At 40.8% G+C, this 17,611-nt stretch overlaps 1 protein-coding gene across 1 annotated transcript in view; it reads right to left on the minus strand.

Annotated features, from left to right (window-relative positions):
* The window catches only part of HDAC4 (histone deacetylase 4), a gene marked incomplete at its 5' end in the record, with an annotated part of 175,770 nt that overhangs the window by 98,448 nt on the left and 59,711 nt on the right, over nt 1–17,611 (minus strand). Inside the window, 3 exons of the mRNA XM_082484010.1 lie at nt 145–266; nt 5,735–5,855; nt 10,910–11,060. Coding sequence (XP_082340136.1) covers nt 145–266; nt 5,735–5,855; nt 10,910–11,060 — 394 coding nt within the window. The remainder of the gene's footprint in view (nt 1–144; nt 267–5,734; nt 5,856–10,909; nt 11,061–17,611) is intronic.

The raw sequence follows: 17,611 nt of genomic DNA on the forward strand, positions 1-17,611 counted from the left end.
ATGAAGTGGGGGCTTGTTAAATAAATCACCCCATGATATACAGTTTTTTGATAACACACCTTTCTTTTTAAAATAAAAAAAATAAGAGGACCAAGCATCACAGCAAAGACAATAGGCAACACAGACAATCAACGTGAGAACTACCTGTTTTTCTGAGTGGGAAGTCATCTTTGGAATCATACATCCCCAGCACAGGGTGATTGTAGGTGCCGGATACGCCACTTTGGGGTGGGGAGCTCTGGTCCAGAGAGCTGTGTTGTGTCTTCCTGCACAGAAGGAAAGAGAAAGGAGAAGCTTTACACCAGTGACACACAAAGGGAAGAAGTGCAGCTTGTCTGTTATCTTATTTAGTGGGGAACAGCGCAAAGGAAAAGATCTTGGTACTAGCTTTCTCCTTCTACGCACTCGTGCAAAAAAGAAATTGAAGTCTAATATACAGGGATGTAACTAAACATACGCTTAACTTTTAGTATAAGAATTAACTGGTTGAGCATGGCTCAATTCATGAAGGTATTTAACCATGTATATAATTTTAAGCGTGTACTTGGGCTGGGATTTGATAAGTCATATCCTTGAAGCTAAACATGGGTGGTATTACTCCCCTCACCTGTAGCACGAATGAACAATTTCCCTTTATTGAGTAAAACCCAGACATAGTAGACAAGGTCTAAGGCTGAAACAAAACCGAAGGATGAGCGCATTAGGTACCACGGGTTTAAATTAGCTAACAGCAACCATGCTGCACAGGTGGTCTTCTGCCTTTTGCTTCACTGCCTCCCAACCCAAGTACTTAGCAGAGATGGGGCCAAAGTATTCCACACCTTTCCAGGTTAACTTCTCAAAGCTGATAATTTATAGCTTTGTTTGAGCAGGCTGCTGGAAGTAAATTACAGTCTGTTTGCTAAGGATATTAAATAATGAATGAGTTTTCTAAGCCTCCCACCAGTTTGTTGGCTGCATCTTTCCTACTTAATGACTTGTGCCCAGCTTTGCCATTTTTCAGGAGCTCTACCAACCCTGATCAGTACAGATTTCAGGAAGTCTCCAGACTGTGCATCTTAGCAGAGTAGCTACATCAATAGAATAACTGGTTTAGCAATACAGGTTACAGCCATATGGCCATCAAACAATCTTACATTTTAAGTTTAAATAAACAGATTTTAAACCCCATATTACTTCTTCAAAATACTAAAGAATATGGGGCAACAGAAAGTGAGAACTTCACCAGAAGAAGCGAAGATTTGAAATTTTACATTGCTTAATAACCAGGCATTCTTGGAGACCTTGGTTAAAATATTCTCCTACGAAAGGTTCTTTAAAGGAACCACAATGAGCCATTCTCATTTGAAAATTACACCAATTTATCCAATTCCTTAAGCAATATGTTCTGAAAGCTCAAATCAGAAGTAGGCTGTTTGGTGAGATACATAGCATCAATTCCATTACAAGTTATACCCTTCAAAAAATAAGGTGCTAATGAAACATCAGGAAAGCACACCGATTTTCTACATAGTTCTGTTACAAAAAGCTCTGAAAAGTTTATTTGAACATCTACATCAAAGTTTTCTATACCCACAGCTCTTACCAAGCAGCATGATTCACTGTGGTTTCCTAATCCACCCCTCTTTATATTCCAAACTTCTTGCTACATACGGGCAGAATAATTTTTTGGGTTCTTACATGGTTATATTTTGCATTAGAATTTGTGCACATCGTGTACTCTTTTACATTTGCCCCAATAAATGCCCACATGCACACACAGTTTAATCATCACTTGAAATCAAAACAGAACCAAACTGAAAAATATTTTAATACCTCCTGAAAACAGAAGTCGCTTTCTCTGCCTGGATCTGCTCATACCATGGGAAGGCAGTACAGAGAGATGTTTCACAAACAGGAAGCCCAGATGCTGCAAGCCAAGAGCCCTCAAACCCACCATGTCACACAATGACATTTTTTGCTCTTGCCTATACAAGCAATAGACTTTTCTTTTTCTTTTTTTTTTTTTTTTTAATCATGACTTAAGCTGCACAATCATGTACATTGAAGCTATTTTCATCACTTTGTTAGGGAATGCGCAGGAACTCAAAGGGCCTGTTTAGATGTGCTTTGGGGTTGCTGAATGACAGATATTTAACTCTGCAAACAGGAATACATTATATTGCTTGAGGACTAGGATCCAACACCCTACGCTGCTTCGAGCAAAATGCACTGGTTTGCATGCCCATTCAAGAATTTCAGAGGTCTTGAAAGGGATGAAATTGTATACTAAATTGAGTTTGCAGGCATTCCTGAAAGCAAATACCTTCACATAACACATACTCTGTTCTTTAAGCTCTGAGGTCCTTCAAAAACCCATGCGCAGAGCAAAGCATGCATAATACTTCAAACATATTCATGCAAAGTAAACTGAATATATATTCAAACATATGTATCTGTGCTAGGATGTTTTGTGTGCAGAGACTGCAGACACCTATGTACATTGGAATAATTTAGCGTGTAATTATATCTATCTACCTCCTTACCATGCAAATACTTGGTTAAACTCCCTTTCATGACTGCTACCACATTGAGTGGCTACTTCCCAAGCACATTTCTGACAGCTTCCTAGGGAAATAATAGCCCTGTTTGCTAAGCCTGATGTGCTCTGTCTGCGTTTCTGCTAAGCCACTCTTACTTATGTTAAGTATCTTGAAGAGCAAAACCTCCTGGGAGCAGGGCTGTCCAGCAGGTTCAGAATCCACAGGAGGGACAGTCTGACAGTGAAATTCAAGAGACCTTCTTCTGTTGCTGCCTATCATCAACGTAATCTGAAAATTATAGTTCACAAAGCTATTTTAAACAATTACATATAGACTGGAGCTGTATATATTAAATAGAGTTTACAAAGTGGCTTGAATACCACATAGCTGAAGACTGAGCAAGTGCCCAAGAAACATTACCAAGTTCCTTTCTTTCATTTAGTAGATCCTTTCGACTATGACTGTATTCTGCGAAACCTCTAAAACTGGTCACCCTTTTCACACATCCCACATGTGCATGCAACAATGCCCTTTAACATCAGCGATTAATTAGAAAAGATTCAATGTTGCACCAACAACCAACAGTGTTAAATGAAGTTCAGATACAAGATACTGAAGGCAAAAGCATCTGGGCATCTCGGTGGACAATGGAAGCCTGGCCCAAAGGGCCAGGGGAAGGACAGCTCTCTCACATATCAGTGGAACATATTTCTTGTCACAGCCATTGATGTAGAACTGTTGTGGTGTTCAATACCCTTAGGAGATCTGGTTTCTCCAATTAATGCTTTCATTTTTTTTAAAAAAAAGGAATTCACAAACCTTAATAAGACCAAAGGAAGTGCTTAAAAGCAGACGTGTCATTCAAAAGACTATTTCAGCATCTGTTACCACTTAATTGACTTGCCTGCTCACAGTAGGAGCATTAAGTCTATCTTCTGCAGGCCTCGTTTGCGTGTGTTAAATCCAAGCACCATCCAATTGAATTGCATTAGAAATATGTGCATACATAAATACCTCTATAACTGAACTGGTAACCTATGAGATGCCATGTAAATAAATACTAATATGTAATTAATTTAAGGGTTTTATCTTTTTTAAAAAATATTTTAAAACAGAATAGAAGAGAAAAATCTTCAACTTCTGCCTCAGCAACTGAAGGGCCTCAAAGGCTGAGCAGAATGAGCTCATGCCTGCCCGCATCTTATCACTGAGACAGACCCTTCGATAGATTTGTGAGGCCTTGGAGGCTCTTTCTTCTTTCTTCACGTCTTATGTAAGAAAACAAAATACTGATCCTCTCCCCACCACAAAACAGATGGAAGGAAGATGAAGGGATGGCAAGCCCATTAAATCCGTAAGAAAAAGGATGGCCCCTTATGCAACAGTTTCTATGTTGTCTCTACCACTTGGTATCCCTGAAGCATCACAGAAAAGGGATGTTTTGATTAACATACGTCACAACAAACCTAAACAATATATTGGTGCTCAGAAAGTTCTCAGCATCAGCTTAAAACAAAGCAGGAAACATACTGAAACCTTAAACATGACTTGGCTAAATAACCTCCTGCATCACCCTTGGCCCTGTAACATATAAGGATATTACAGATCGCTGCTCTTCAATTCATCTCTGAATGCTGGATTCTTGGTGAAAAAGCAGTTAATTGAAAACTGTGCAAAACATAAGGAATTCAGCTCACTCCCAAATTTATTTTTCCCTTTTCTAAATTCACCAGTGATGGCCATTTGATGCCAGGTTTCTCTAGGGCCAGAGGATCAAAGGTTTTTGGAAGAAAGTACTTATTTACTACTATTTAATTTTAATTGACTTTACACCACTTTTGCATAAACAGGCATTTTAACCAACTGGAAAAAAATGGAGAACATAGTGGCTCAGAGAGTCTTCAACTGCCTTTAATAAAATTCCCAAATTTCTTGGTGAGTCTCAATTGAGAATAGTGGAAAATCAGTCATCTGAAGAAGTTATTTATGTTGTCTTGACTGAAATTCAGTTTCTTCTATTTCTTCTACTATCCTTGACACTGACCTAGTGGGCCTTAAATATGATCTTTGTATAAACTAACAACATTTCACGATTTTAAGCAGGGACATAAACATACAATTTTCAAGTCTCAGATTAGATTTTCAGAGATGAATTAAAACTGTTCAATCTCACTCTACTGGAATAATATTTGAATTTTTCTGCCAACTACACTTCAGCATTTCTCTATTGGCTCATAGCTGGGATATCTTTCAAATTTAATTTCATCTTAGTTTCTTGAATTTGGGAACATCTTCTGGCTATAACTTCATCAGCCCTATATACATGTAAACATATTAAGACTTAAAATATTGTCAGACACTCAGCTTGAACACAAATTTCACAAGATATTCCCAATGTTATAATAGCAGAAATTTTCAAATCATCTCAAAATTTCCAATTTTCTTTTATACAATGAAGAAGTGAATTTCTGGAACTGAAACTTGTGCCTTGTTAATAATGACATAGTTTATATTTGTTATTTGGTGCATTTGAACTAATCAAAGAAGTCACTCTTTGCTCCCATGTCATTATAACATCAGCTGTTACCTTCTCGCCCCACATGACATTTGTGTTTCCTTGAACAGTTGAAAATTTTCAGTTGAAAAATGTAGATGTTGTGGCAATTGTGATTAGAAGTGCAGACAGGACACACTTGATGTTCCAGAAGTTTACAGAGAAGAGCCACATAAACAAAACTTCCAACTTCGAGAGATTAAGATGAGCAGAAAGCATTAAAGGCTTTAAAAATTTAACACTACTGCAATTATCCTGAGTTGCAATTCACTAAACATAAAAAGTAATTTCTTCCCCATTTTACTAAAGTTCAAGTTTTATAACACCTGGCAGGACAAAATCCTGGGTGAAAAGCTAGAGAACTTATAAAGGTTGATCTTGATGGTAGAATTTGCAAGATTGAATAATCATGGATTAAAGGTGACAGCAAAGACCTCTACTCACAAAAATCCTGTGACTGTCACAGAAGAGATGAAAATTATTCACACCGAAACCCTCTGAAAAATGCACTTTGGTAATGTACAGCAAAGTCAAACCCTGGTTCTATTATTGTTCTGGTTCATTCAGTAAACATATCAGGTCTATTCTCCATATCTCCAGCAACTGTGAAAAAAGGTGGCACCGGCTGAATCATAAAGATAAGCCCAGTACCACTTACCCATACCAGAAGCGAGGATCACTGGATATACAGTGGTTGAGATTCCGGTGTGCCAATGCCTTCTTCTTATTTAGGACAAATTCTTGTAATTTCATCTTTACTTCTGTGCTTGCCACTGCACCTGAAATGTCAGAAATAAAAAAGGTTATTTAATCAATTCACATACTTTAAAGAACTTAAATTTCTAAAAAGACTCAGAATTAAATCTTTGACTTTCAGTCCAAAAGAATAACTTTTCTTTCAAAGAGAAAAGAACAAAGTGTCTCCAGTAAGGAGCTCTCCTTTTTTCTTTTTCCTCTCTCCTTCAGCTTTGCATGTAATCACATATGTTTGAAAACAGAGATCTAATCAGAGATTTATCATTTCACTATAAAAGATTTCTGAAGAGGATTTTTACACTTGCATAAAAGTACACTTAGAATAAAGCACTTTAACTAGGTATCCCAGCTTTCTTTTAATCAAAGGTATTTAAGAAAAAGGGTCTTGTGTATACTCAAATTTTTAAATGTCACATCTGCAAGCAGAAGGGGAATGAGACAAATGTCTCATATGTAGGTTTTGTCTTGAAAATTCTTGTAAATAAGGACCTCTGTTGAAAAGTATCTGTGTACAGTAAGACCTACATAACATTCCAATTCATTTACAAATGTGCAATCTATTTCTTCAAATAGAAAATCTAACATTTGAAGAAGAAAGTCAGTAATTTTGCAGCATAGAGTTAAAATGTCAACTGTGTAATTTCTAATCATTATTTCCTCCACAATAGAGACCAGTCTGTTTTACAGCAATGAGGGATTAAAATTATCATTCAGTTGACAGAACAGATTCACAGGCAGTGCTCCTGCTGGAGTAATGCATGGATAGTTTGGTAAGCAGAACATGTGGAAAATGATGGTTCATCTATACCACAGGCATAAAGAAAGAATTCCAAAGGAAAATACCTGGGCTACAAGAAAATGAAAAGGCCAGGAAAACTGTTTGCTCTACTGGGAATAAAAACTTAAAATACAACAGAGTGATCTTTTTTTTTCCTGGATCCTACTCAACAATGACATTTGACAGACTGGGGAAACAATTTTTTGTACCTCTACCAGATAAGAAAACGGCAATATTTCTAGAAAGCACTGCCTGAAGATGTAATACTGTTCCACCACTGAAGTCACATTGAAAAGCTTGAAAATTCACTTTTTTTGGAGCCCTGCTTTCTCATAAGCTCTAGAAATGTAGGTTTGGTATGTACCCCAAATGGAAGTTCAACAGAGGAGGTGGAGTTAAATTTATACGAGTGTAGCAAGCCACATTGCTAGACCAAAATAAGTGACAAATTCATGCATAAAGGCCTTCTCTCTCCAAGAAGTGTCATCTTTTATCTATTAGCATCTTTAAAATAATCAAACACGGCTGTATTCTGTCAGTCTTGGATAAATCTGACATTATTTAGAAGACTTGAAGCTAAACATTTTTGGAGCCTGAGGTTTACAAAAGCTCCCCTGGCATGTATTCCTCCTTAATTAGAAGCCGAAAGGCCCCAAATATGCTTAACAAGATAAAAACATGTAGGCTTCCCCTTCCCTGGGCAACACTGGAACCACGGACCAAGCTGTCATGCAAGACCTTCTGATGATTACTCAGCTCTTCACCCTCGAGTTGAAAGATTAGAAGGAAAAAAAAAACAACAATCTAACTCCCCTTTAGTATATTACACTGGGCCATTTTGGACCCAGTCACATTGTTACAGACAGAAGCACTGTGCAACATCCAGTAAAGATGTTAAAGAAGACTCCAAAGGCAGAAAGGGACAACCTGCCATATACGCGATAGTATACACCATGCAGGGGTATAAGCAAAAAGGACGAGCAGAAGTCAAGACATCAAAAGCCAATATGTACCAAATAAGTATATACAGGAAGCAAGACACCATCCCATTGGAAGTGAAAGGAATAGCAGAATAAAAAGAGGACAAGAGAGAAGAAACCTGAGACCAAGAGCTCAGGCAGCAGCCCTGGCTGGGGGAACAGCTGTGCATAGAATCATAGAACGGTTTAGGTTGGAAAGGACCTTGAAAATCATGAAGTGCCAACCCCCCTGCCATAGACAGGGACACCTCCACCCTGGCCTTGAACACTGCCAGGGATGGGGCCTCAACAACTTCTCTGGGCAACCTGTTCCAGTGCCTTACCACCCTCAAAGTGAAAACCTTCTTCCTAACGTTTAATCTAAACCTGCCCTCTTCCAGTTTAAAGCCATTGCCCCTTGTCCTGTCACAACAGGCCCTTGTAAAAAGTCCCTCTCCAGCTCTCCCATAGGCCCCCTTTAGGTACTGGAAGACCGCAATAAGGTCTCCCTAGAGCCTTCTCTTCTCCAGGCTGAACAGCCCCAAATCTTTCAGACTCTCCTCATAGGAGAGGTGCTCCAGCCCTCGGATCATCCTCGTGGCCCTCCTCTAGACCCACTCCAACAGGTCCATGTCCTTCTTATGTTGAGGACTCCAGAGCTGGATGCAGTACTCCAGGTGGGGTCTCACAAGAGTGGAGTAGAGGGGCAGAATCGCCTCCTTTGACCTGCTGGCCACACTTCTGATGCAGCCCAGGATACGGTTGGCCTTCTGGGCTGCAATCGCACACTGCTGGCTCATGTTGAGCTTCTCATCAATCAGCACCCCCAGGTCCTTCTCCTCAGGGCTGCTCTCCAGCCATTCCCCACCAAGCCTGTATTTGTGCTTGGCATTGCCTCGACCCAGATGCAGGACCTTGCCCTTGGCCTTGTTGAATTTCATGAGGTTGGCTTGGGCCCATCTCTCCAGCCTGGCATGGCGGGGAAAACCAAGCTGTGAAACACACAAGCTGGCCCATTCATTTCAGAGGGCTAGAGTGTCTAAAAGGAGCAGGGAGCAAAGAGCAGATCAACTGATAAAGACTTCAAACAGGAGAGAGTAATGCAGACAGGATGGCTCTAAAGAGCCAAAAGACTGAGGCAGGTTACTACCGCAGAGGGAAAAATAAGTTACATATCGTCCCAGGATCAAATAGTGAATATGGGATAAGGCAGAAGTAGTGGGAAGAGAATAAGGGAGGGCAGAAGCAGCTCCTGCAGGAAGAAGGAGGTTGCACAATGCAAGAGCAGAGGAGCAGAACAAATGGAAATTAACAGGAGAAAGCCCTGAATGATAGTGTGGGCTGATCACTGTTGGCCAACTTGTAGGAGAATGTGCAAGACAAGCTATGGTCCACGGCTGCCCAAGCAGCAAGGGACAGAATGGTTCATGCCCAGAATGAGGAAGACAGACTATGCCTGTCTGGAAACACCAATGCACAGGACTAGTTCTAGGTTCAATACTGACAGTGGACAGACAGGGCAACCAACTATCACTCATTATCCTGCACAAAAAACCACCTTTGCTTTCATATACATTTTCCTTCCTTTTGTGGAAGTCATGCTTTTGAACAAAAGCTTTAAGGTAGTAGATATCACAAGGTGTTCACAAGGAACAGGTTAAGGGTCCCAAGATGAGAACGCAAGGAGGTGATGTTATGTTAATCTAAACCGATTTGTGATTTGCTTCCTAAAAGGTACAAAACAATGTATTTTGGCTTACAGTGATGGAGGAAGGAGGGAGAATAAATTATACTCTACACCTATTACACATTCTCCATATTTCAGATCAGGACAATTTAGCTGTGTTGTGCTTAGCAAAATTTTCTGATGTGAGAAAAATAACTTAAGTATTCTTAAGAGCTGAGGTGCTATAACGATTATACACCATAGTACTTAAATAAAAGTAATTTTAAAATAAAAAACTGTAGCCATGGGAACAGGATCTTCAACTTAACATCCCCAAATTCTGTTTTTTCTTCTACACCTATGTGTTTCATCCAAAAAGTGCTTCAATGTTTTTGCCATTTTACAGAGATTCAGGCATTTTTATTTATCTGCAAATTTCTTTAATGAGACTAGCCAGATACCAATTTTGCAGAGACCCGGCAAAACATTGAGACATCAACAGTTGATGAGAACAGCCAGGTGAAGTGGAAATGCTTGTAGCTTTCATCCAGTTCAAACCAACTGCCTTTACTTTGGAAAATAACACAAAGCAGCCAGAGGACAACAGGAAGTACCACACATGGCAGCTGGTGGGGCACCAGACTGGCAAACCTGCATTATCATCACCTTTTCTCACCCCTGAATGTTAAACTGCTGCTTTTAAGTAGACTCTGATCCTTTGCTCTTTCTAGTATTTAAAATGAACAAAACCCAAACCATACACACACACAGACACATTGGACCTCCTATGAACTGCTTTGTGAAGATATTGGGGTAGGTCTGTGCATTCCCTCATTTTGGCTGCAGCTTAAAGTCTGTTGTTGCAAGATATACATGCAGGGAGTGGGGAATTTTTTTAGTCTCCTAGGCCCCAGTTCTTTCCTACTTAGAAAAATTCTTCCTGGAGCTTTATCTTGTTCCTGGTCCCCAGATAGCATCCCATCTCCTGGTATCCTTCAGCCCTCTCCACCTCTCCCATCACAGGCTTCTTTATTTCATTTGAAATGAAGACCTAATGAGTTGATAGTACAACTTGGCGAGGTATTTTTCCTCCCATTCACTTCTAAAAGAAAACCGAACAAGCAACTAAAGTGTCTTTGATAAGGGGATTTGTGAGGCCATAATCATTCTACTGAATCTCGTGAAGTGCATAATGACACGTGGGAAAGCCAACCACAATCTGTAACCTCATGAAAGAAATACTTTCTAAATGAAAACACTTTAAAGCTGAGAACTGAGAACTCGCCTACATCTTAAAAGAGTGAAATTAAGAAAAGTAAAAGAAAAAGAAATGCAATGTGCATCTGGTGTATTTTATGCGCTTAATATTCTGCCTCCATTGGGAATGCTGCCAAAAATACTTCAAAAAAATGTTAAATCAAGTAAAGAGACGATACGCTTCCTTCTGAAAAATGCTAAAATGGCATTTAGTAAGACAAAAATGAAGATAAAGCATAGAAATATATTTCCCTCTCACCCTCAATACCTCCTAACAGTTTACATAAGCTCCCCGTGCAGCTGAGCTCTGTAGAGAGGCTATCATGAAGGTTTCTCCAGCTTTATAAAGCTGCTTTATGGCTTCCATTCATCTGCTCTACCTGTCACCACTGAAACAAGTCAGCTTTTGCTACTTACTCTCTTTTCCTTTCTCTTTGTTTTTTAGCTGCTGAAGTTTTTGCTCTCGGTGCTGCTTCTCCAGCTCCTGCTCCTGTCGGTGCTGCTCCAACTTCCTCTGGTGCTCCAACAGCTCCTGCTGATGCTTCATGGCCAGCATCTCTTGCTGCTGCTGCAGAGATGGGACAAGGGGAAAAATAGCAAATTAACACCGTCAGAATTCCCAGAGCTAAACCAGAAGCTGCTACCAGGTGACAACAACATTGCTTAATTCATAGAAACAGGACAAATAGTATTTTCCTCATCTAGAGGCTCCTGCACCACAACTTACTTCATGTAGCCCCATTTCTAGTTCAGTAAAGCACTTATGCTAAACCATAGGCACTATATGCTCCGGGCTTCAGGGCATGGTCTGTTTACAAGCACAAGTACCCTGTTCAAAAAAGCACCTAATTTGAGAAAGTGACAAAAAGCCTCTGCCCAAACAGGTGTTTCCCTGATCACTTCGCTGCCACCAAAGGTTGTGGCTGGGTCCCCACTTCTGGTCTGTGAGCTGTATGCTGCCATCACTGCCCAGCCAGAGTCTGGTGCCCAGATCCTGTGCTCAGCCACTGCAAACCGCTACTCCAGGTAGACCTTTATTTTCTCTGTTGTCTGTTTTAAGTAAAACCCCATTAGGACACCTTAATTATGGATACTCACATGTTTACCATGTACAAAACCTGAGCTGAAGGAATATTGTTGAGCTCACCAAGTCAGGCACTTGCAGCAAAACACATCATCATCATCATCGCAGGCTTCGCAAGACCAGTTCAGTTCCCTTGCGCATATGTTTTTTTGAATAAGCCTTTAATTATATGACTTTACACTCTGGTTTCTCCAAAAGTCCTTCTCTCTCTCTGTGTATATAGAAGAGTTCCCATGGACTGTGACAACTATATCTTTTTAACTTCATCAAATGCTGGTCCTTCCCGTCTGCTGTGCAAACCTCACACCCAGAGCTAAATGCAAAAGCACTAGCTGCCTTATGGACATGATCACCACCCATTTCTGAGCCCAATTATGAAAGAATTAATTCATTATAGGAAAATATGCAATAATCTCTCAAGGAAGGATTTACCCCAGCCTTCTTGACTCACACGTTCACAGGAAGATGTTAGAGACAAGCTGCCTAACTGAGGTCAAGATTTGCAAAGCTTTCATCAAACGGGATGTTGAAGACTTGAAACACCAAAGGCTCCTGCCCCCATCCACTCTGCACTGTGACCCTTTGGGTCTCCAAATCCCAGCACCTGGAAGATGTGCATGGACACACCAACCTCCTGGGAAATTTGGGGTGGGTATCCCCAGCCCAGAGCATCCTTTTTGGGTCCAGAGGAGATTCCCCCAAGGATTGGAGGCAACAGTTTGACCTGCCAGGCCCTGGGGCAGTACCTGTCAGTGCTCAGAGAGCACCCCACATCTTGACAGTCAGCCAGGAGCAAGCTGGGCTGTGGAAAAGCAGATGACAAATGACAAGTCTCAGCAGCTTGCAGCTTGTCTAGGTGCAAATGGATCTCCATGGGGCTTGCAAAAGCCAATTCCCCTGGTGCAGCATTTCTCCCTCGAGTTCCACGGAAAATTCCTTTTTCTTGAAAAAAGCTCAAACTAAGGTTTACCATCTCCCAATCTCATTTGCATTCTCTCCAGCAAAATACATGCTAAAGCTAACTATTTGGGCTGCTCTTATTATTCCTCTGAACACAGAAGCACACCAGCTCCACACTACCCAATCGCCTTATGCCCACCCCATGCTCTTTACGTTGGCATCTTATAAACCTGCAGATTGATTTTAAGCTGGCAACCTTAACCTTTAAAACCCTTACTACTCTGGTGACCGATGACACGTCTTCAAGGTTGGACTTAATGGATGCCTGTGCTCAGATACCACCCACTGCTCCAGGTTTACGAAATCCTGTACGTGGAAAGGGATCAAGCCAAGCCATAGCTATTAAGACAGGGAACCTGCTCCCTCCAAGAATATGTCTCAGTCCATCCTTCTCCAAACCCTGACAGTATGTGTGTACACAAGACTCCCACCCCATGTACACTGCGTTTTCCTTCTCCTTTTGTACATTTTTCTATTTATGATTTTGACAGCAATTTCTGATTTTAATTTGTGGTATGGCACATTTGTACTATCCAATGTTTCAGCTGCGAATACACTATATACAATACACATAAAATTATACAATTCTATATAAAGATGCAAGAGGTACTTTACAATCTGCCTGGCTATCTGCTGGAAACTCTTGATGGAGGAGTCCCTGCTGCTGCTGATTCCAAGCAGGCAGACTGTTGTAAAACACCAAACTCCAGTTAGCAGAAATTGCGGTGATTGCACCTATGTTTTCCTTCCTAATTCTATTGAATTTTATGTAAACAACAAAATACCCAGACTCTAAAAACCTGCAAAAGTAAAAACCAAAAAAAACCTAGAGAAAACTAGTTATTTTTGTTTTATAATTAAGCAGCAGTTTCCACTAACACATCTCCATTTGGAGAAAGAGTATCTTTTCAGACTTCCAACAAGTCCACCACATGGTGGGCTTTTATAACCTAGCCATAGAAAGTATGCAAATGAACAATATTTAATGCACAATATGTTAAAACAGGTTTTGTTATTTTTATGAAATCAGGAGCCTTTTCTCTCCATCTGCAGTCTCCTAGGCTTTGCGTGCTATGCTTCCTGCAATGGTTTACATACATTAGGATGCTTTAGAAGGAACCGTGCTTTCATTGACATCTGTAGTGAAATGTAAATGAAAAGACCAATTTGTATCTGGATGGCTTATAGAAGTTTCATTAGAGATGTATTGTTTCTGCTGATTTTGACCCCAGTTTCCACAAAGCCTATTCCTAATATAGTTTTCAAATCTTTTCAAAGTTGAAAAAATAAAAATAAAATAAAAAATAAGTGAAGCAACCTCTCCAATCGTACCCATGAAAAGTGAAAAGAAATCACTGTGTTGGTGTCTGCTTGTTGCCTCAGAAAATGACTAAAGAAAACCCATTCGGGTGCTCTGTCTGCACTGCGATGTCTTCTTATGGCATGAATATCTCTCCACACTTAGGGCTGAAAACAAAGCATATAGACAGTAGTTGTCAGGAAATATATGGTGCAGGCTTAGCAAAACACAGAGGCGCTGGTGATGCAGTGCCTTTACCAGCTCAGACGATCCCACTGCAAGGACCTCAGATAAGGATTTGGGGTGCTGACCCAAGCTGAGCCTTGCATTGCTCGTCCTTGCTGCTACAATACCCATCTTATAAGAACAGAGCCAGAGAGAATCTAACTATCACATTAAATCACAGTTTTCTGCACAAAAAGACACTTATCTTTAAAACCATAAGCTTTAAAACTTGCTTAATGCTAGACTGCGCTCCAATTGCATATTTTTGAGGGTTTACAATTTAATTTTCTTATTTAAAAATGGGTTTTTCAGCTGATGCTTTGCGAAAAAAGACCCATAAGCAGCAAGAGAACCCACCACCAACTAACAGGAGAAGCAGTAGATCTGATAACATATGAAAAGCCATCCTGTGTACAAAATAAACTAACTTCAGAAAAATATGAGCTTCTGCTTCAGTTAAAGCAATCAAGGCAAATTTTAACAGGTAGCAAGCATTCAGACCCATGTGTGGCCAACTGCAGCATGGTCTTACCCTCCTTCCTGCAGTAAGCACTAAACAACTGCGAAGGTAATACCCACACGTTGTGGGCTTGGTTAGACACTTAACCTTCCCTTGACTATCACAGTGGAAAAAAAAAAAAAGCCTACTGATGTCTAAAGGCAAAATGTTTCAGAGCTGCATTTGAGTGGCATGCAATCTCCCACGCTTGGGTCTTTTGGAAAGTGCCTGAGTTACAAATTCATAAGCATCCCTTAAACTGCAATTCACGGCATACCAAGAGACACTTTAGGTGACTCTGATAAGGTTTATTAATTACCAAGCGAGATCATGCTCAAGTACCACATAATACATTACATCTCTCGTGCTGGCAAATGAATCAACGCCAACCCCGCAACACCCGTGTGTTAATTGTGTGTTGCTAGAGCAGTGTGTATTCTCCCCAGCTGTAATGAAATTTAAATATTTGAGAAATACAAAGTGATACGCCAAAGGAAATCCTTTGCATTCAGACTAATTCGACTATCAAATTGAGAACCATGCTGTGTGACAAACACGTACGCTGTATTAGGGAGTGCAACTAGGATCACCTGAATTAGGTGCTCTTGCCAAAATAAATATTTGTAAATACAGGGATTCCTGGATATGTTTAATGTCACTGCTTCCACTATTTATGAAAACTGCACAAATGTTCGATTGTACCTGTAGTTAGTGTTGCTGGTGCTCCTTTAGCATATATTAATATCAATAAATGTAATAAGGAGAGTGTAGAGCATTTCCAGGTAATTGTCAACTGTCAGCTAGCCGTGAGGACTCAGTGGGGCAGCAGATTTTGCCATCACATTCCTCGATTGTCTTCAGTTCTCAAGCACCTCTACCTAAAATGGATTCTGACACCTTATCAGTAAGCACACTGTCAACTCCCACTGAACAAAGAAACCTCTTCTTAAGCAAAGTGGAGCTAAAACGGTTCCCTTTAGTCGTTACAACAGAAGTGGAAAGGTAGCACTCCCGAAATCTTCCAGCAGACTCAGCCCAGAAGTCAGCCTGTGCCCCCCTGGGAAGTGTGTGCTGCTGACAGCAAGGATCCCACTGACCAGAGAGAAGGAGGATGTATTTCATGGAGACATGTCACATTAAGACACATTAAGCCGCATTAGCCACCCCTTGATTTGCTAGATGAGTAGCAAGAATGTGGATCCTTCCTGCAACCCAGTACCTTGCAGACACTACTTTATTATTCCCCCAAAACCAGGCACTGCTCTCTGCCCACGCTCCTCTGCTTCTCCTTTCCCATACAACTGTGGTTTTAAAGGTGCTTCTGTCATTTACTTCACATGCTGCAGTAAAACTGATTAAAATCTGCAAAGCAGGAGAGGTTTTGAAGCTTAGACTACGGATCCTAGGTTTTTATAATATATATTTGGAATAGCTTAACGCAATTAGTGGAAGACAGCATAAAACTATCTACACCCAGACAGCTCACCCTTACTCATGCAGATAATCACACATACAAGACTAGGTGAACAGGTGGGTACTTATTGCTGATAAATGTTTCCTGTGATCCAAAGCAGCTTAGTGTTGTGTCCAACTCCTAACTTGCATCTTGATCTATGCCTGAGATCACCTACTGAAGGTGATCCAGCATGGTGAGTCATCACCCAAAGCACTTCTGCTGCTCTTCGTATTTGTAGCAATTCCTACTTCCTTCCAGCACAAGGCAGCTAGGTTAAGAAGAAACACGGATGAAAGGTAGCCTGATCCTCTATCTGTAGGTCCATTCCTTCTTGCACATACACATGTTTTCTCAGACCAAGGTCATGATGGCATGGTCCAGCCTGTCATAAAAAGATTGCAGTCTGAGGACTTCTTCCAGGCAAGCTCAGAGACTGTACAACTACTTCATCTGCCACTCCTGAGCAAGAAGTTGGCCTCTGATGGAGGTGATAGCTTCAAAGAAGTTGTAAGGATATGTAAGTAAAATACTAGCTTTAAAACCAACAATTTCATTCTAGACAAGACAAAAAAAAAACAAAACAAAAAACCAAGCAGATCTTCTCAGCACCCCCCGAACTTGTACTCTTAAACGCTGAGTAAAGGCATGGCTCAGTAAGCGTTTCAGAAGCTTCACGTAACTGTCCTCTCACCTAGCAGGCAGTAAGGCTGGGGTTTTGGTGCAAACAGTGTTTTTAAGGCAAATCACCTGCCACCTGCTTTGATAAAATTCTACAGTTTAGGGGTTAAATCAGGTATTTAAAAGGATCTAGAGCTGAGATTCTGGGGAAAAAAAAAAAAAAAAAAAAAAGCAAAGCGTAGGTGATGATTAAGAAAGAATTCGCCAAATTACCCCCTGAAAAATCATTAGGATATGGGTGGAAGCAAAGCACAGATTTTGACAGATTTCTGGGAGAACTGTTGTACTAGATCATTTTAGAGCAATCTCAACGCTAGCCATTCCTTTGGCTGGACTCTCTGCTTCATGTTCTCCCCATCCTGTTTACTGAAGTCTCAGGCTGTGGCTCCAGTTTCAGGATTCGCTCTTTTGGCTCTGTCACAGTGTGTTTTCATTCCGGCCGGTACGGCAGATATCTCCTGGAGCACCAGAGGCTAGTCAGAATTAATCGGTTGTACTGGAAGATGGAGGCAGGGGGGAAAATGTGGTTTTCAGCAGAAGCCAAGACACAAAAATCTGAAAGCACAGCTCAGAAGAATGAATATTTGTCATCTCCTTTCTTGGACACATCAGCAGCTGAACGTATATTCGGTGTGCCCCCTTCCAGCTATCAGGCAGGCTGACAGCAGGCAGTCCTGTGCCAGAAGTTCCCGTGGCCAGCATCTCTTTGCTACATAGGGAAACAATCCTTCCCAGCTGACAGCTTCCTGGGCAAGAGACTGATCTTGGTTAGACATATCCTACTGAGAACGTCTGGTGTTCAAGTTTATGAGGCTCAAATGTCTCCAGGAAAGGGAACGGTGGTTATGTTCCCTGATCACCAGCTCTAGGTCAAAAGATCCCTTGTTATTAGTTTCTCCACTTATATATGGATATAT

Source organism: Vanellus vanellus (assembly GCF_965231255.1).
Source record: "Vanellus vanellus genome assembly, chromosome: 5".
Taxonomy (NCBI): domain Eukaryota; kingdom Metazoa; phylum Chordata; class Aves; order Charadriiformes; family Charadriidae; genus Vanellus; species Vanellus vanellus.